This window comes from Hibiscus syriacus, unplaced genomic scaffold, assembly GCF_006381635.1.
Source record: "Hibiscus syriacus cultivar Baekdansim isolate YM2019G1 unplaced genomic scaffold, ASM638163v2 tig00112604_pilon, whole genome shotgun sequence".
Classification (NCBI taxonomy): Eukaryota; Viridiplantae; Streptophyta; class Magnoliopsida; order Malvales; family Malvaceae; genus Hibiscus; species Hibiscus syriacus.
In genome coordinates this window covers 480,824-501,338 of record NW_024063366.1, presented here as the reverse complement: position 1 = coordinate 501,338, position 20,515 = coordinate 480,824, and the positions used below count along the sequence as shown (strand labels likewise).

Genomic DNA, 20,515 nt, shown 5'->3' with positions numbered 1-20,515 from the left:
ATTTTTTCTAACATGTCCGATATAAACTCGTACTTTAGTGGCGTTTTTCAAAAAACACCGCAATAGGATATATAAATAATGGCATCTTTAGAAAAACGCCACTAAAGACTCGTACTTTAGGCATTTTAAAATAAATGCCGTAATTTTTTAGTACATTAGCAACATTTGTATGGTAAGCGCCACTATATCGCGTACTTTAGTGGTGTTTGTTTAGTAAACGCCGTGGTTTCACTGTACTTTAGTGGCGTTTGTTTATGAAACACTTCAATTGTTCATTCGTTTATCTCCCCCGATTCCAAATCCTTAATTTTTCATCCCCTTTCTTTTAATTTTACTCCCTAACTCACGACCATCGACACCGCCCAACCAAGCCAAGATCTTCCGTGACAAGGTCAGGTGGTGTTACTGCATCGAAGGTGTCAACCATCTCCAGAAGTGTCTCCACCTCGTCCGCCAGTACCTCGACGCCACCCGCGACATCGATTGGGGCAAGGATGGAAGCCTTCCTTCACTCCACGGTCCCTTCATTCTCTTTAAAATTCATTTACAACTTTTAGTTTATATATTTTCAACTCGATTAACTGTCATTTTTGTTATTTTCTCTTCGCTTCCTCGATTCTAAAAAAGATCAATGTTTTCGCATTGTATGATATATAGTTTTTCTATTATTTGTGAGGATTGTTTCTTTTCTAAAAGTTTTTAATTTGAGTGTAGACACCCGTTTTTGTCCGGGTCTTTTTTATTAGTAATAATTATTATTATATTGTTATTATTTTATTATTATTATTATTATTATTATTATTATTATATTATTAATATTACATTTACATTTTTGTTGTAGGCCAACCCAGCAGCCCCAATCTACAGGCCCAATCCTGGAGCCCAATTACAACATCCAGCTTAACCCGACCCAGTACTAGGCCAAAACAAAGGACCCAACTCAGCTAGGGTTTCACCCTATTCTCCCTAGCCGCCTTTAACCCCATCCATTAGATCTGGAGGAAGATCAACGGCCCAGATCATCCTAGATTAGGGTTTTTTAACCCTAATATATCAACATCAGCTGCCAACACCAGCTTAGCCACCAACGCCAGCTCAGCCGCCACTCAAGATGAACCTCTCCATCATCGACCGCCTCTGACGCTGCCGTCGACAGTTTTGACCGAATAGTGACATAATAAGCACTAATCAGTCACAGATCAAAGCAAGTCAATTTGAAATCATAAAAACCCAATAAATAATGAAAAAAAAATCTAAATAATATCCTAAAGTACATCTAGCCTCTGTCGACCCTATATTATCTGGCAACAAAACCATTAGTCACGCATCAACATAAAAGAGAGAAGCAACGATGGAAGGAGCATTCGGTTGGGCTTGAAAAAAAAACAGAAAATAGAGAGAAAATACGGAGGCATTCGGGTTTGGGGAAAACAAAAGCAAATAAGAAAAAAAAAGGAAGGTAAAAGAAAATAGAAACATACCTTATAGATCCGACTGTGGAGGCTTCATCGGAGCCAAACGTCCCTCACCGAAGGTAAAAAAGAACTTTTCTCTGTTTTGGGGCTTGTTGGGTTCGAAACTAAAGGGTTTCTCTGGGTTTAGGTCAGCAAAGAGGGTAGCTCTAGGGGCGAGAGAACCTTCTCTAGGTATGGGTTATTCCCCGTGGCCACCGTTCTACTGTGGCAGGGGAGTTAGGGCCTCTGTTTTAGGCAAAGGGAAGAAGGAAATATGAGAAGGGGGAGGGGTATCCAAACGGTTAAGAAAGAGAGAAATGAAATATTAGGGTTTTCTAAACCCTTAAGTTGGTTTATAAATGCTCAGCTGAACGACATCGTTTGTAAGGAGAGGGTTTTAGCATGTTTAGGTTTGGGGTTTACTACAAGAATAGTCCTTGTAACTTTGTAACCTCACACCCTTGTTCTTGATGTTTGGGGGTAAATCACATTTTGGTCCCTGCCTTTTGTAATCTTACCCATATTTATCATTTATTTTCAGGGTAAATCACGGTTTAAGTCATTCTCTGTTTGTATTATTTTATTCTAGTAATTAATGAAATTGTGTGATATTTTATCTCGAGCACTTACATTTCAGCATTTATATTTAAGCCACTAGTTTGTTTATTTTACCATGTTTGTTTATATCAGACATTGGTCATATTAATTGTGATTACTTCATTCTAGTCACTGATTTAATGTGTTATCATATTTTCTTAATATTTGAATTTAGCTATGGTATTTGTAAATTTATTATTTTAGTCACTATCCATGTTTTATATAATTTTTGTCTATATTTGATTCTGGATTTAATATTTTCGAATATTTTAATTTGATCATTAATTCCATGTATTTTATAATATGTCATTCGAATTTGGCCACCATATTTGTAAATATTTTATTTTAGTCACTGTTTTAGCATTTTTGGTGTAATTACTTTTTAATCCTCCATGTTTTTGTGAAATTTCATTTTAGTCCTTTAACTTTCTATTTTTGCTATTGTAGTCCCTTATTTTCTTATTTTTACTTTTTAGTCCTTAGGTTTCTGTTTTTTGCTAGTTTAGCCTCTAAGTTTCTGTAATTACTATAATAGACCTCTAATTTTCTATTTTTGTTGTTTTAGCTCTTTAAGTTGTTATTATTACCATGTTAGTCCTTGTAATTATAAATATTTACTTTTTGATCATTTTATTGGGTAATTATAATATTGATTTGGGTTTATGTCAATCCCTTTTGTTTGTACATATTTTTACATTATGTATTTATTTACATCATATGTGAATAAATATGTTTAACTTTATTAGTTATAAATATTTTGTTTCGCATATTTTATTTATATTTGTTTCCATTGTATTTCTTTATTTAAATATTGTATGAATATGTTTCCAGATTGGTATTTGTAGAACGGGCATAGAAAGTATCACTTGATCGAAGTGGTACAATCTAATACGACGTTCGAACTAAATGTAACTTGAAATAAATCATTTTTTAGTTTTTTAATTGTTAATTCATTTTTATTTTACACTAAACAATGCAAGTTATGTATTTTATTTTATTTTATTTTGCACAACTGTCAAATTGCAATTTATATTCGATATGCATCTTTTACATATTCGATGATAGAATATTCTTTAAGAATGAAAAATAGTTGAAATAGTTTTCCCGACGGAGGATTGCTAATTTCAAGATTTTTTATCGAGTTAAAAGATTTTCTTTAAATAATTAATTTGAAGCAAATTAATCAATATTCGATAAATAAATTGTATTTTAACTTTATATTCGATTTTTAATTTCCACCATTTACGACAATGTGTAAGCAATTTCAGTACCAATTTTGGGCATTGTTGGGGTGCTTATCCTTCCCCACACGTAACCGACTCCCGAATCGTTTTTAATCGAATCTTTAGTAAACGCGTACCATTTTTGTCTTAAAAAATGATTTTTCTTAAAATTGTTTTAAAAGACGTTTTTAGGTATTTGACCTACCTAACCCAAAGGTCGATGGCGACTCTATTCATTTTAATTCAAATTAATTCCAAATCACCAATTTTTCCAAATTAAAGTCATAATCATTTTTTAAAACAATAATTAATTGTATTACCTCAAAGAAATGGTTATGACAGCTTGGCTACTCTGCTGGGGACCTTTTTAGAGAGTCAAGCTGTAGGTCGCTTACACATTGTCGTTGTGATCGAAATTATGAGTTTGAGTCTTTAGTTAACTTCTGATTCGTTTATTGAAGTTTTTAATTACTTCATTTTTATCTGTCATACTAACAATTTAATCTTTGTTTTCAGATTCGTCAAGGTTTTATCAAGTTTTTTTCCTTGTTTCGTTTTCCTTTTAAGTCGACGGTAGGTACGTTCCTCATCACACACATCACGTGCATTTGCATAGTATAAGCTCTAGACACGAGCTTCGATCCAAATTAGTTGGGGTGATTGCTTTACTCTCATAAGAATTTATTCTTCGTACGAGTTTTAGCAAATAACCCATGGGATACATACCTTATACCTTCGTAGGGATTTATTCCTCGTATGGGTATAAGGAAATGAATCCCCTAGAATTAAACTCGTTCCGTTCGAAACCTATAATGGGTGAGGATCGAGGGTCTAGCAGTCCAAGGGGGCACCGACATCAAGGACAATTCGAGTACCCTTTTTTTCTGTTAGAGCTGAAACCATACATATAGTGAACCTTAGAACTGTCACCATAGGTATAGTCATACCGAACCTCTGTCCGTCAGTAGGTACCCAACTTAGGTGTACACAAAGAAGGAGCATTTCTGAACATTTCCTTTTTACTTTAAATTTTGTTGAATAAAAGCATGCGAACTAGATACCATGCGGTTAGGATTATTTTCTTGAATTAATCATTGTGGGTAGAAAGCATGTCCGGGGTAGGATTGCTATTTAATTAAAGCATGTTCGGGTAGATATCATGATAAGGTAGGTGTTATATTCATCTTTGAATAACATTTTTATCTATATCTATTGTCTTACCTGTACTAACTGATTTTTTTGTTTGTGTGCACTAATTTATTTCTTCTCTTTTGTTTGTGTCATTTTTAATCATTCTTTGCATTGCATTGCATGGTCATGACATAATGCGAAAGGGTTAATCCACAAGGTTATATCCATGAGAAAATCTTCTCAATAACAGATACAAGTTTTCAATCAAGCAGTCACATATAAAGACATGTATCGAGGGCTTAAAGAAGTTTAGAGTACCAAAATAGGACTTGCTCGATGATCGTGCAACATTCCAGACTGAAATAATGATCTATTGATCTGATGTGTAATCCAACAGTAGATTTTTTATCTACGATCCTACCAATACAAACCACTAAAGAGTGACGCACTAATTTCAGCACCTCTGTGGCATTAACGGAGTTTAGTTTACCAAGCATTGATGGGCATCAATTCCAAATACAAAGATCCAAGATGAAGTAGTGAGCTCGAAGATTGTGCAACATTTGAGATTGAAACGATGATCCATTGAGCCAAGGAGTAATCCTACAGTAGATTCTCATCTACGAACATTCTATCCCTAACCATCAAGGAGCGACGTATTGAATTCACCACCGTTGGGGCAGTAACGGAGTTAGATTACAAAACGCTTAAGGGGCATCATTTTCGAGGACGAAGATCCAAGACGAGGCAGTGATCCACTTCAGGCTCAACATCTAAGCGAAGGCATGTTTGTGAAGTGGAATGTCTTGTAATGTGAAGGCTTTTATTTCTTGTGAAAATTATTCTATGATATTCATCGTTGGGATAAACATTTTTGCATCTGCATTTGTATCTTTGCATTTTGCATATACATTTCATTATTCATAAAAACATGGAATTAATCAGTGGAGGATTCGATGAAGTGGTCCTAACCACGTGACACTACATAGAAGCAAGATTATAATAAATCAATACAATGGAAGCATATTTACTTGGTTGTATGACTGAGCCTCCTTCCAGGATGATCTGAGAAAGAATCCCCCATATCCTGAGGTCTATGATGTTTATATAACGTAGGAAGCTCCAGATATTCAGCTGAAAACTGTAAGGCACTAAAGTGCAAGATCCATAACATTATGGATTCAAGAGCATGGACAATCGAAGAAAGATGGGGGCATTGTATCTACTATTTGCATCCTTAAAGATCATTTTGTTTGAACTCATTTTTTTTCTATCTTTAATATTTTTAATCTTAATGATTGAATTTATGCTGCTTTCTAAGGTGGAATAATTGAACATTAGTTCTTTGAATATCAAATGAATTACGGATTCTTTTAATTCTTCAAGAATTATGGATTTTTGACATATGGCAAGATTAGACCTTTCTTATAATGTCTAAAAACCCCAAAATAAAATTTCTCGATTCTTTATCCGAAATAATTCCTGGTCACTACCAAAGAACTATTTTTTTGACATTCCCTCTCTTTGATACATTGAAACATTCTTTTCAAATTTGAAACATTGTATATATCCTTTCGATATACAAAAATCATACCCATATATTTTTTTGAGCCAATAAATTCACATCATCGTCTTCTTAGACGTCAAACCAACATTTTTCTACCGATAAGACCTACAGACATTGAGTACAAGGTTGTTCACTTGAACATGAAGCTTCCTATAAAAAGACAACATGGGGCATATCACATCAAGTTTATGAAGATGAGTTTGTAAAATTGAGGCATACTGGGAGCAAGAAGAAGAAAAAGAAATAATTTTATCATGCATTAATTATTTTTTATGTGAATATACAATTAATCCTGAAAATCTATCCCCCTGGGGATACCTCTTCTGTAAAGACTTCTGTGTATGAGATGATGAACAGCTTTCTTTCTTTATCCCTTCACAACAGGAGAAAATATATATCCCTTGTGTCCCCCTTTAAGCCTAAATTTTATTTTCTTTTGATTCAACCCTAATCAAGGATCACCCTCCACACTAGGGGGTAAAATGGAGGAAATATGCTCGTATGAGTGAAGACATTGATTCAGATGAGATACCGAAAGTTGAACCAAATGCCAAGTGCAAAGATCAAATCAAAACAAAGAAATACAAAGAGCAAAGAGAAAAAGAATAAAAGAAAAAAAAAGATGACACAGAGCACAGACAATGAGTCCCTCGACTCAAATGATGCATCGAGCTTCAAATCGTGAGATTGATCAAGCACAATCACTCCAGAATCACTTCACTCGAAGATCATGAAACATCAAGAGAAAATAAAGAACTCATACGAGCAGATCCAAATCGAGCAATACCATATTAAAGGCATCAGAATGAATTGATCATTGGTTCAATTACCCTGAAACACTTATTTGGGCTTATTTATCACTTTCTTTCATAACCATGAACCATGGCCTACATTACGTGCCTAAAAATTCCCTTCTAATCATACATGGATTTCTAAACAGAAGAGACTATCTTTAGATTTCATCCCGCTCATCAGGATTAATCTTTTATTTTCAAAAGGTTTTCTAAAATCTTTAATGCGTGGTAGATAAACAATAATAAATGGGGGGTTCAAGACGTAAATTCTGAGTAACGTCTTGAAACCAAAGGAGGATTCGAGTTGAAAACCTAAAAAGACGGCTCGAATATGAAGACAGTGCAACTGTTGCATAGGAGGCGATCACACAAATCCCTTGATAAGGCATCGTACAACCAAAATAAGATCATGAAAATATATGAGAACACCATACCTTTGACCAAAGACAAAAACCTGAGACTTTTTTATCCTTTTCTTACTTAACCATTTCTCAAAAATAGCAATAATCTTGACACTTGTCAAATAACTATAAATTATTGAAGGATTAACAGTGTAATTAATTCTTTGATATCCGATGAACTTTTGTTTTATGATATGTCAATTATAAAACCTCGAAAGAGGCAATATTTTGATTAAATATTTTTTGCAAAACTCTTTTAATTGATATTTTCATACTTTTGAAAATAAAATAAGAAAAACGTTTTTCAAACAAGACAATCTCTGGAGTGGATCTTGATAGTTGACATATGGCTCTCAGACACAAAGCTCATGCTTAGAATCAGTGCTGAAGCAAGAAACATTAAATGTTGGGGCATCTTTGGAGATTCACATCGAATATTGGAGGCATATCTTGGAATTCAACGAAGATTTCTCTGAAGTTCAAGATTGAAGCTGGGGAAAGAAAAGACAAATTTAAGGGGTAAATTTTGATGGGGCAATGAAAATAAATTGTCTCAGGTTGAGGTTTGCAAGAGTACACCATAGTGGAAATACAAACAAACTGAATCAATTATACAGTGAAGACTGCTCTCGCAACCATTCTCCTTTTAGATCGAGAAAATCATACATCAATACATACATACATATATACATACATACATGATACATAAAATTTGCATCAAACATTTATCATCACGTGTATTAAAAACATTTTTCGCCTCACTTGAGGACAAATCAAATGAATTTCATCTTGACATCCATCATAATATTAAAGATTAGTCATCCATAAATAAATCATTTTGATCTTTCAGGAAATAAAAGCTCGAAAATGACCAGATGTCTCTAACTTGAAGAAGCAATTATTTGACTTCATGAAGTCAACAATCAAGACATTTCCTCAACATGCAGGAACAAGCAGACTTTCTATCACCTTTGAGGGCGTTTTTCATTCGAAAACAAATTATGTCTCCCTTGAGATATTTTTCCACAAATTTTGAGAAGTTTAAAACAATTTTTTGTCTCTCTTGAGACAATTTCTTTTGGAAAATCATTGATTTTGTTTCTTTTGAAATAAAATTTTGTCTCATTTGAGATAGTTTCATTCGAAAACAAATTCTGTCTCGCTTGAGATATTTTTCCACAAATTTTGAGAAGTTTAAAACAAATTTTTGTCTCTCTTGAGACAATTTCTTTTGGAAAATCTTTGATTTTGTTTCTTTTGAAATAAAATTTTGTCTCATTTGAGACAGTTTCATTCGAAAACAAATTTTGTCTCGCTTGAGACATTTTCCCTTTGAGATACAAATTTTGAGTTCATTTCACATTAAACAAAGTTGATCTCACTTGAGACAATTACTTTAAAAACAAATTTTGTCTCGCTTGAGACAATTTCTAAAAACAAATTTTGTTTCGCTTGAGACAATTTCTATCAAAACAAATTTTGTCTCGCTTGAGACATTTTTTTTCTTTCTCTAATATACAAATTTAAATTTGTTGTACTTGAAACAAAATTATTTCTCACTTGATATCGCTTTCTCAAAAAAAAAAAAAAACTTCGTCTCATTTGAGACATTTTTTTTCTATGAAATAAAAATTTAAATTTGTTGTACTTGAAACAAAATTAATCTCACTTGAGATTTTAAAATGATTCATCTCGTGTGATACAATTTCCCCTTTAAACACAAACACCTTGAAATTGTTTCCCTGGAAACAAAATAGACAATCTTTGAATCTTTTTCTCTTGAAACAAATTTTGTCTCTCTTGAAACAATTTCTCTAAAAGCAAACATTATAAATGTTGTCTCATTTGAGACACTTTTCCAAATTATGAATTTGTTTCACTAGAAACAAACCATCATCTTTGAGTTGTTTCTTTTGAAACAAAGAATCTTTGAGTCATTTCTTTTGAAACCAAAATCTTTGAGTTTGTTTCTTTTGAAATAAAGTTTTGTCTCTCTTGAGACAGTTTTTCTTAAGAAAAATCTTTGAGTCTGTTCCTTTTGAAAAATCTTTGAGACTGTGTTTCTTAACAAAATCATCTATGATTCTATTTTTTTAAAAACAAATTTTGTCTCCTGAGACAATTTTTAATGAAAAAACCAACCTTTGAGATTGTTTCTTTTGAGAAAAATCCTTGAGTCTGTTTCTTTGGAAACAAAATTTACAATCTTTGAGTCTGTTTCTTTTGAAACATCATCTTTGAGTCGGTTTCTTTTGAAATCATTATCCCTAAAGATGGCCATAACTCTTCATCACGTATGAGCAGTGTCATCTCCTGACCATATCTCTTCATCACTTAGGAGTCGTGTCACCCCTAGATAACCAGCCGTCCTCATCGCGTAGGAACCGAGTTATCACCCTTCCTAAAGATGTCCAAGAACTCTTCATCACGTATGAGCCATGTCATCCCCTGACCATACTCCTCATCACGTAGGAGTCGTGTCACCTATAGATAACCAGTAGTCCTCATTGCGTAGGAACTGAGTTATCACCCTTCATAAAGATGACCAAGAACTCTTCATCACGTATGAGAAGTGTCATCCCTCGACCAGATTTCCTCATCACGTAGGAACCGTGTCACCCTTAGACGACCCGAACTCTTCATCACATATGAGTAATGTCGTCCCCAACAACTAACATTATCCAATTTCTAAGTTTAAAAGGGAGAGAACCAGACAAAAACGTGATGTTTTTTCGTCTTTGCCCTATTCTTGTTAACACAAGAATATGCAAAGAGGGGCAGCTGTAGACACCCGTTTTTGTCCGAGCCTTTTTATTAGTAATATTATTATATTATTATTATTATTTCATTATTATTATTATTATTAATTTATATTTACATTTTTGTTATAGGCCAACCCAGCAGCCCCAATCTACAGGCCCAATCTCGGAGCCCAATTACAACATCCAGCTTAACCTGACCCAGTACCAAACCCAAACAAAGGACCCAACTCAGCTAGGGTTTCACCCTATTCACCCTAGCCGCCTTTAACCCAATCGTTAGATCTGGAGAAAGATCAATGGCCCAGATCATCCTAGATTAGGGTTTTCTAACCCTAATATATCAACATCAGCTGCCAACACCATCTTAGCCACCAACGCCAACTCTGCTGCCACTCAAGCTGAACCTCTCCATTATCGACCGCCTCTGACGCCACCGTCGATAGTTCTGACCGAATAGTGACATAACAAGCACCAATCAGTCACATAGAAAAGCAAGTCAATTCGAAATCATAAAAACCCAATAAATAATGAAAAAAATCTAAATGATATCCTAAAGTACATCTAGCCTCTGTTGACCCTATGTTATCTGGCAACAAAACCATCAGTCACGCATCAACATAAAAGAGAGAAGCAACGATGGAAGGAGCATTCAGTTGGGTTTGAAAAAAAATAGAAAATAAAGAGAAAATAAGGAGGCATTCGAGTTTTGGGGAAAACAAAAAGCAAAATAAGAAGAAGAAAAAGAAATGAGGTAAAAGAAAATAGAAACATACCTTATAGATTCGATTGTGGAGGCTTCATCGGAGCCAAACGTCCCTCACCGAAGGTAGAAAAAACTTGTCTCTGTTCTAGGGCTTGTTGGGTTCGAAACTAAAGGGTTTCTCTGGGTTTAGGTCAGCGAGGGTAGCTCTAGGGGCGAGAGAACCTTCTCTGGGTATGGGTTACTCCCCGTGGCCACCGTTCTACGGTGGTCGAGGAGTTAGGGCCTCTGTTTTAGGCAGAGGGGAGAAGGAAAGATGAGAAGGGGAGGGGTAGCCAAATGGCTGAGAAAGAGAGAAATGAAATATTAGGGTTTTCTAAACCCTTAAGTTGGTTTATAAATGCTCAGTCGAACGACGTCGTTTGTAGGGAGAGGGTTTCAGCATGTTTAGGTTTGGGGTTTATTGTAGGAATAGTCCTTGTAACTTTGTAACCTCACACGCGTGTTCTTGATGTTTGGGGGTAAATCACATTTTGGTCCCTACCTTTTGTAATCTTACCCATATTTATTATTTATTTTCAGGGTAAATCACGGTTTAAGTCATTCTCTGTTTGTATTATTTTATTCTAGTAATTAATGAAATTGTGTGATATTTTATCTCGAGCACTTACATTTCAGCATTTATATTTAAGCATTTATATTTAAGCCACTAGTTTGTTTAGTTTACCATGTTTGTTTAAATCTGACATTGGTCATATTAATTGTGATTACTTCATTCTAGTCACTGATTTAATGTGTTATATTTTCTTAATATTTGAATTTAGCCATGGTTTTGTAAATTTATTATTTTAGTCACTATCCATGTTTATATAATTTTTGTCTATATTTGATTCTGGATTTAATATTTTCGAATATTTTAATTTGATCACTGATTCCATGTATTTTATAATCTGTGTCATTCGAATTTGGCCACCATATTTGTAAATATTTTATTTTAGTCATTGTTTTAGCATTTTTGGTGTAATTACTTTTTAATCCTCCAAGTTTCTGTGAAATTTTATTTTAGTCCTTTAACTTTCTGTTTTTGCTATTGTAGTCCCTTATTTTCCTATTTTCACTTTTTAGTCCTTAGGTTTCTGTTTTGTGCTGGTTTAGCCTCTAAGTTTCTGTAATTACTATTTTAGACCTCTAATTTTCTATTTTTGCTATTTTAGCTCTTTAAGTTGTTATTATTACCATGTTAGTCCTTGTAATTATAAATATTTACTTTTTGATCATTTTATTGGGTAATTATAATATTGATTTGGGTTTATGTCAATCCCTTTCGTATGTACATATTTTTACGTTATGTATTTATTTACATCATATGTGAATAAATATGTTTAACTTTATTTGTTATAAATATTTTGTTTCGCATATTTTATTTATATTTGTTTCCATTGTATTTCTTTATTTAAATATTGTATGAATATGTTTCGAGATTGGTATTTGTAGAACGGGCATAGAAAGTATCACTTGATCGAAGTGGTATAATGTAATACGACGTTCGAACTAAATGGAACTTGAAATAAATCATTTTTTTTTGTTTTTTAATTGTTAATTCATTTTTATTTTGCACTAAACAATGCAAGTTATGTATTTTATTTTATTTTGCACAACTGTCAAATTGCAATTTATATTCGATATGCATCTTTTACAAATTCGATGATAGAATATTCTTTAACAATGAAAAATAGTTGAAATAGTTTTCCCGAAGGAGGATTGCTAATTTCAAGATTTTTTATCGAGTTAAAGGATTTTCTTTAAATAATTAATTTGAAGCAAATTAATCAATGTTCGATAAATAGATCGTATTTTAACTTTATATTCGATTTTTAATTTCTACCATTTATGACAATGTGTAAGCGATTTCAGTACCAATTTTGGGCGTTGTGGGGGTGCTTATCCTTCCCCATGCATAACCAACTCCCGAACCGTTTTTAATCGAATCTTTGGTAAACGCAGACCATTTTCGTCTTCAAAATGATTTTTTTTAAAATTGTTTTAAAAGACGTTTTTAGGTATTCGACCTACCTAACCCAAAGGTCGATGGCGACTCTATTCAATTTAATTCCAAATCACCAATTTTTCCAAATTAAAGTCATAATCATTTTTTTTAAATAATAATTAATTGTATTACCTAAAAGAAATGGTTATGACATTTCGTCTATGTTTGTTTTATTAGCTACATTCTGTTACTTGATAATTAGCAAAGCGAGTTGTAGAAGTAACAAAAAAGTTGAGCGTTGAATAGTTTTATTAACTTCTAGTTATTTGCGGGAAAGAATGGCTAACTGTCCAATCAATTTGGAATGGGCTATATATGCAATGACGTGTGCACTAGGAGCAGAAAATATATTTATAAAAGAGCAACTTCAACAAATACAGTTTTACTTGTGTTCAATATTTATAGATTAGATTTGTGCTGGTGGGTCAGATAAGTTAGTTTATTGTCTTAAGTGTTAGGTTTAAGGCTGATTTCCAATCTTAGGTTAGTTGAATTTAAAGGAAGAATAAATAAGTTGCATTTCTGGATCATGAGATTCAAGATATAAGCTACTAAACTAAACTTCACACTTCTGGCTGAAGTTCCTGGTTTGACATGATATAAGCTAGTTTCAGTCTCTCTTGGGTTGTGTCATTAATAGTCAAAATTTGCTGCTCACGAGTTATGTATGCTTTGATACTAGTTTAAGTACTCTTTTTCTCCTTCTATTGATTAAGGGATTTGTAATGTTTCATTAATCTTAAAGGTAATTTTAATGAGGTCTTCTCTTCTTATAAAAAAAAAACTCAGGAGCTCTAGGCTCTATGTTGTGCTTCTTGCAAAAGGCGCCCACTTCCTTGCAAACTCTGCAATTTCAGAGAGGGCTTCAAAAGTCAACATAGTTGAACCATCATCTGAAACATAGCAGGTTACTTTGTCCACGGGATAACCGACTGCAAGGATTGACAAGACGGTGTTTGCAGTGACAAGGGGAGGCTCTTTGACTGGATCTACAGTACTGACAAAAACATCTACAGGGGCTAGTTGTGATGGTTCCCCATCTCGGTCATATCTAGAAAATAGAGCCAATCACTATTAATAGTGTGATAACAGACAGCATAACAAACACACACAAGCAGACAGAGAGGGAGCAAGGTAGTTTGCCAGCCTCAAAAGAAATAATCCATCAATGAAATAACAGAACTGACCTCAAAGCTAGCCTGTCAAGGTAGGTCTCACGATTTATGGGATACCATTTTGGAAACTGATCTAGTAGCCATGATAAGGCAAACCAAATCTCACAGATAACAGATGTTAGCCACAATGGATATGCATCTTTCACTGGATGTGTTGCACGATATTGCAAGAAAAAACCCAAAATGATGAGACGAAGAATGATGACAACACGCTAAGGGTGCATTTGGTTCACGGAATGAAAGATTATCAGTGGGAATGTAAGATTACCAGGGAATAGGATCACTGGGAATGTTGTATTTTGTGTTTGGTTAGTTTAGCAGGAATGTAAGATTACTGTGTTTGGTTAAAAGAATAAATGATTATTGAAATGAATATTTGACCAAATTATTCTTATTATATATTTTTTAACAAGTTGAAAAATATTTATATATTTTCTTTAAAAAATTTAAATTTATAAAATTTATATAATTTTTTTACAAAATTAAAAATATAAAAAAGTTTAATGAAAGGGTAAAAAAATTTTTAACCCCTGAACTTCATATAAAATTTTAATTATAGAATTTTTTTGTAAATCTAAAATAGTTTAAGGATAAATTTGTAATTTAACATCGTAGAATTTTTATTATTCAATGACAGAAAAATGATATTTAAAAAAAATTTAAGGGTATTTTAGTCCAAAAATAATACCTAAAGAAATGGAGGTAATGACATTCCCGGTAATATACCCCAAAAATCCACTATTGGTAATCTTACATTACCGGGAATGAGATTCTCGAGCAAATCAAACGGGGGAATGTGGATTTCATTCCCATGAAAATCCCACGTTCTCCCATCCAAACACACCCTAAGGGGTCAGGTGAGAGGAAGAAATTGGCACCACACGAATCAAAGGTTGACGAGCATCGTCAGCTCTGCAGAACAAGAACTGTTAAACTTGAAAAAGAAATGAAAATGTGAAATGCATAGATGACATCAACTGAGCAAAAAAACATATCAATGATGTCTAGTCAAAATGAATTAACACAATTTGCATCTAGAGAAATATGACACTGACAATACACCAAAATCAAATTTAACCAAAAAATATGAGTTAAAAAAAACAAAATTGAAGATGAAAAATATAAACTTAATGAAATTTATAAGGTCCTAAAGATATATACAAGCACTCAAAGGAACATAGTAAACTGATTTAGGTCTTATTCTAGTCAAGATAAACTTACATTTGCAGTTCCTCTCCATTTGAACCAGTTCCTCTCCATTTGAACCAGTTCCTTCTAGATCTCCCTTCTCTTCAGTGTATTTATTGTTCATATGCAACACATTTTTATCCTGTTTGAGTTTCCAACTTTCAACCCTTTCCTTCCAATCAACATTCCCAAGGCCATAAGAATTCAAGTCCTTTGTTGGATCCACAATTCTCACAGGAACTACAAGAACAGATGCATTAGCAATTCAATAAACCCTTCAGGGGGTGTCTTCTAAACAAACACAATAACGTAATTACCTGGTTGCCTTGGGTCAACATAAGGTGACGAACTAACATTCTTTTCAGAAGGGTCCAAAGGACCCGATGTCATTCGCACGGATTGATTATCAGGTGTAGCAATTTCTCCAAAAACCTGAAAATGTTGACCTATCAGTTAGAAAGAAATGACCATTTAAGTAACAGAAAGCATAAATCACCAGAGACTATTAGCAAAAGCTAGTTACTTTCCATAATACAAAAAGCTTTTCTTATGATTTAACCAAAACATGTGGGGCTATACATAAGAGTTAAGTAGCTAACAAGCAAAAGAAATAGCAAGATTGCAATGCATATAACTGTTGTGAACATATGAAACGTTTTAAATGAAATTTAACAAGAGGTTAATAAATCCTACAAAACCAACCAAGCATGAAATGGTTTTATCAATTAAATATGATTAGAATAACCTCCAATGGATAACTTGATTTTTCCAACTTTGACATTGAAACTCAGGAATTGAACAACACTGCTCGATCACCCAATAGACAGATGAAAGGGTATTAAAAGAATAAAAAAATAATCACATCATGGTAAAGTTCATGCAAACTTCTTAGCATGAATAGGTACATAATAACATAAAATGCCTACCGTACAACCATTGGTTAGAAGGGGAATTGGTTGTTGAGATTCATGTCTTGAGGATGAAGAAAGATCCACATATTCACCCTGCCATTGACGCTTTGCCTTACCGTGCCCGTGAGGATAGTCAAACTTATTTTCCAAATCATCAACATTTTGTTACGGAAAAAAGTTGTTGGATAGAGCAAAATCGCAACTGATAATTTGAAAAAATAAAACTGAAGATAAAGAATACACAAAATTTACGTGCAAAACCCCTAAAAAATATAGGGTAAAAACCACGGGCAAAGGTAGAAGAATTTCACTATGAGAAAATAAAAATTACAACTTCTCTCTATATAACAAGGAGAAAACAATGATAATTATCTCTTGATAAAAAAGAGAAAACAACTTTCAAGAAACTCTCTAAATTCTCTAGTATTGGGAGAAAGCTAGAATGATTTGGGATGATTTTGAATTTAAATGGGTTAGGGTATTTATAGTTGAAGCTTAAGGGTTAATCTTATAAATATCCTAAAGTTCAGGGACTAAATGAGTAATTTCCCTATTACTCAAATTCAACAAAAATCAGCTACTTTTCGGTGGGATTTTTTTTTCAACTTTCCACAGAAAGTTTTGCACCGAAAGCAATTGGCAACTTGCTGGACTTTTCAACAATCTCTCACTTGAAGATTTGATTGGAATAATCATATCTTCACACCATTCTTTCTACCTTGTACCATTCATGTTGCTTATGTCTCTAACAGGCCACAAGAGGATCAACACCAAGTAAATTTATTAGTATTGATCGCCTTTGTTATGAAATTTGTTATGTTGTCTTTTGTATGGATTTTCTGCATATCTATCGTCCCTTCTTTCACCTTTTCACGAATGATGGTACTGAACTCGTATGTGCTTTGTCCTTGAATGAAATGTTGGATTCCTTGTTAGATGCAAGGCGCTTTGACTGTCATAAAACAGAGAGACATACTCTTGATTGAGTCCAAGCTCCTCCAATAGCATCTTTAACCAAATTGCTTCTATATTGGCTTGTGTAACTACTATATATTCTGCCTCTGTTGTGGATGTAGCCACAACTGACTGCAATTTTGAAACCCATCTTACAGCTCCACCAGCAACTTTGAACACATATCCTGTAGTAGATTTACTTTTATCCAAATCTCCTGCATAGTCAAAATCGACATACCATTTGATAAGTAAGTTTGATCCTCCGTAACATAATGCAACATTTGAGGTCCCTTTGATGTATCTCAAGATCCTCTTTACTGTATTCCAATGTTCTTTTTCTGGATTCGCCATGTACCGACTAACCACTCCCACTGCTTGTGTAATGTATGGTCTTGTGCATATCATAGCTAATATTAAAATTCTCACTACCGATGCATAAGGCACTCGAGACATCTTCATCCTCTCTTCTTCACTACTAGGACTCATACTGGAGGATAATTTAAAGTTAATAGGAAGAGGGGTAGAAATTGACTTACAATTTTTCGTGTTGAATCTTGACAAGATATTATTCAAATAAATCTTTTGTGAAAGCCAAATCTTCATATTACTTCTGTCTCGGTGAATTTGCATCCCTATAATCTTGTTTGTTGATCCCAAGTCCTTCATTTCAAATTCCCTAGCCAATTGTGCCTTTAATTCTTCAATATGATTTTTGTTGGGTCCTACAACTTACATGTCATCCACATACAACATCAATATAACAAAATCGTTATCACCAAACCTCTTGAAATAAGCACAAAGGTCTGTGTTAAGTCTGTTGTATCCAAGACACATAATGAAGGAATCAAATCTCTTATACCAACATCTTGGCGCCTGCTTTATATCGTACAGAAATTTGTTCAACCTGCAAACCAAGTTCTTCTTTTCTTTTTCTTCAAAACCTTCAGGCTGAAGCATGTAAATCTCTTCTTCAAGATTTTCATGAAGAAAATCTATTTTAACATCTTGATGCTCTAGATATAAGTTCAATGTAGCACACATTGCCAAGACTACCCTAGCTTTTGTTAATAAAACCACATGAGAAAAGATTTCATTGAAATTAATACATTCTTTTTAAGTATATCCATTGACCACCAGTCATGCACGATACTTCTCCACTTGATCGTTACCATTTCGCTTGATTTTGAAGATCCATTTGTTACCAATTGGCTTCCTTCCTTGTGGCAGTGGCAAAAGGTCCCATGTAATATTTTTATGAAGGGCTTCAATTTCTTCTTGCATCACCATCATCCACAGTGAAACATTTGAGTTGTTTATTGCCTCCTGGTATGTTGATGGCTCACCGTCCTCTGTTAAAAGGCAGTATGCAATATTTCCTTCTATAACATAATCTGAGTGTCATTAGGACGTCTTCTCACACAATCTGATTGACGAGTTGTTGGAGCTTCAGAACTCTCTGGTTCTTGTTCATCATGTGATGGTTCTGCTTTAGAAGAATCTCCTTGCTCAAACTCTTTTTCCACATGTATATGTGTAGTCTCTGTCTTTTCAGCGCTGCCATCATCTTCTTTTCTTTGTTGTTTATATTCTACAAAGATAACATCCATACTGATGATTACTTTGCGAGCAGTGGGATCCCACAAGCGATACCCCTTTACTCCATCAATATACCCCAAGAATTTACATTTCCTGGATTTTGGATCCAACTTTGAAAGTTCTTGTGAGTTGTACATCACTTACACAATACTTCTAAATACATGGAAGTTTGAATAATTAGCTGGTTTACCAGTCCACATCTCCATTGGCATCTTCAACTCTTTTGCAGTTGATGGAGCTCGATTCACCAAATAACAAGCGGTATTGATTGTTTCTGCCCAAAATGACTTTTTAGGTTTGCAGCCCTCAACATTGCTCTTGTTCTTTCTAACAAGGTTTTGTTCATCCGCTCTGCCACTCCATTTTGTTGAGGAGTGTTCGTCACTATTAACTGTCTTTTGATGCATTCTTTCCTACAAAAGTCATCAAATTCTTCACTTGTGTATTCTCCTCCATTATCTGTTCTGAAACACTTGATCTTATTTCCATAATCAAGTTCCACCCATGCTTTGAAGTTTTTGAAAGTTTAAAACACGTCTGAATTCTTCTTAATAGGGTACACCCAACATCTCCTGGAGTAGTCATCAATAAATGAGACAAAGTATTTTACTCCGCCTAGGGATGTAAATGGTGCTTGCCATACGTCAGAGTGAACCAATTCTAGAATACTTTTGTCTCTATAATTTGACGTGTTGAATTTCAACCGTTGCTGCTTACTTGTTATGCAATGCTCACACAAAGTAAGTGATATCTTTGTTAAGTCTGGAAGTAGCTTTTACTCCACAAGAACTTTCATTCCTTGTTCTGACTTGTGTCCAAGTTTCTGATGCCATAGTATTGCAGAATCTGAACTACATGAGGCAACAGAGGCTTCTGCTTCTAGCAAAGTTTCTCCCTTCAGCATGTACAAGTTTGTTGTTATCTTTTCGCCTTTCATCACCACAAGCGCTCCACAGAACACCTTCATGATTCCTTTCCGTGTTTTAATCTTGCTTGTATTATTATCCAACAATCCGTAGGATAATAAATTTTTCTTCAGGCCTTTCACGTGCCGTACATCTCGAACAACTTTAATTGTCCTATCATGTATCTTCAATTTGATGATTCCCACGCCAACGATATCTGAGGCATGATCATTGCAACTATACATACTGACTATAGGAAGTTGCTTTGTTGAGTCCCTTGGCTATTTAAAGTTATAAAATGGTCACTTGACTATTAATTATATTCTAATTTCGTCTTTTGCTGTTAAAATTTTGACGACAATATGAATTGTATGTTAACCTCCTGAATGAAATATGATAAAATTTGATCTTATAATCTCAAACGATTATCATAATTCAGTCAACATATAAATAACCAATTAAATGACCGTTAAATTTTTAATGACAAATGATGAGTTTGGAACATAATAAATAGTCGAGTGACCATTTAATAACTTTTAATAATCGATAGACTCAATAAAACAACTTCTTATAATCAATAGACTATTTTATAACTTTTATTAATCAAAGAATTTAATTAATCCTGGTGAAAGGTGAGGTTGCTTTATTGAACCTTATTAATTTATTTTGCAATATGTATTTGAGTACAAACAATATCAAAATTAATTATGTTAGTCGGTAACGATATTGGGTATAAAAAGAAAAGGTCAATCATGGCGTTCGTTAAGCAAGTGGACAAAGTTTGTAGGGGTGGGTACAAGATTTGAAGGGCCATTTATGTTGTATAAAGCCCAAGGCCCATATAAGGTAAACATTTGTTTGTTTGTAGATGGGTTCTGCCTTGGACCGAACGCCATCTCATCAAACATGTCCCCTTGTTTTTAGTTATTCAAGTCCAAGAGAACGGACCCCCCAATACGGCAACCCAAAAATATAATTAGAAAATAGAATAGTAAGATTTTTAATTTGGGATCTACAATATTTTTTTATAATATACGAAACTAAATGACGACCCAATAATTTATTTTAAAAATTTTTTATTCATGATATGATAAAAATTAATAAAAAATT

At 33.8% G+C, this 20,515-nt stretch overlaps 1 protein-coding gene across 1 annotated transcript; it reads right to left on the bottom strand.

Annotated features, from left to right (window-relative positions):
• Nucleotides 1-14,650: 14,650 nt before the first annotated feature.
• Nucleotides 14,651-16,109, bottom strand: LOC120181898 (cellulose synthase A catalytic subunit 1 [UDP-forming]-like). Its single transcript, XM_039186929.1, has 4 exons — nt 15,966-16,109; nt 15,357-15,471; nt 15,073-15,279; nt 14,651-14,763 (listed from the first exon to the last, which is right to left on the bottom strand). Coding segments are annotated over exons 2-4 (282 nt in total). The 5' UTR covers nt 15,430-15,471; nt 15,966-16,109; the 3' UTR covers nt 14,651-14,761.
• Between the last annotated feature and the right edge of the window lie 4,406 nt (nt 16,110-20,515).

Bases quoted from the DNA above. Each gene is read 5' to 3' on its own strand.
- LOC120181898 (XM_039186929.1), bottom strand. From the start codon at position 15,429: ATGACATCGGGTCCTTTGGACCCTTCTGAAAAGAATGTTAGTTCGTCA. The intron at 15,280-15,356 runs GTAATTACGTTA...CTGTTCTTGTAG, and splicing joins TGTTGACCCAAGGCAACCAG to TTCCTGTGAGAATTGTGGAT.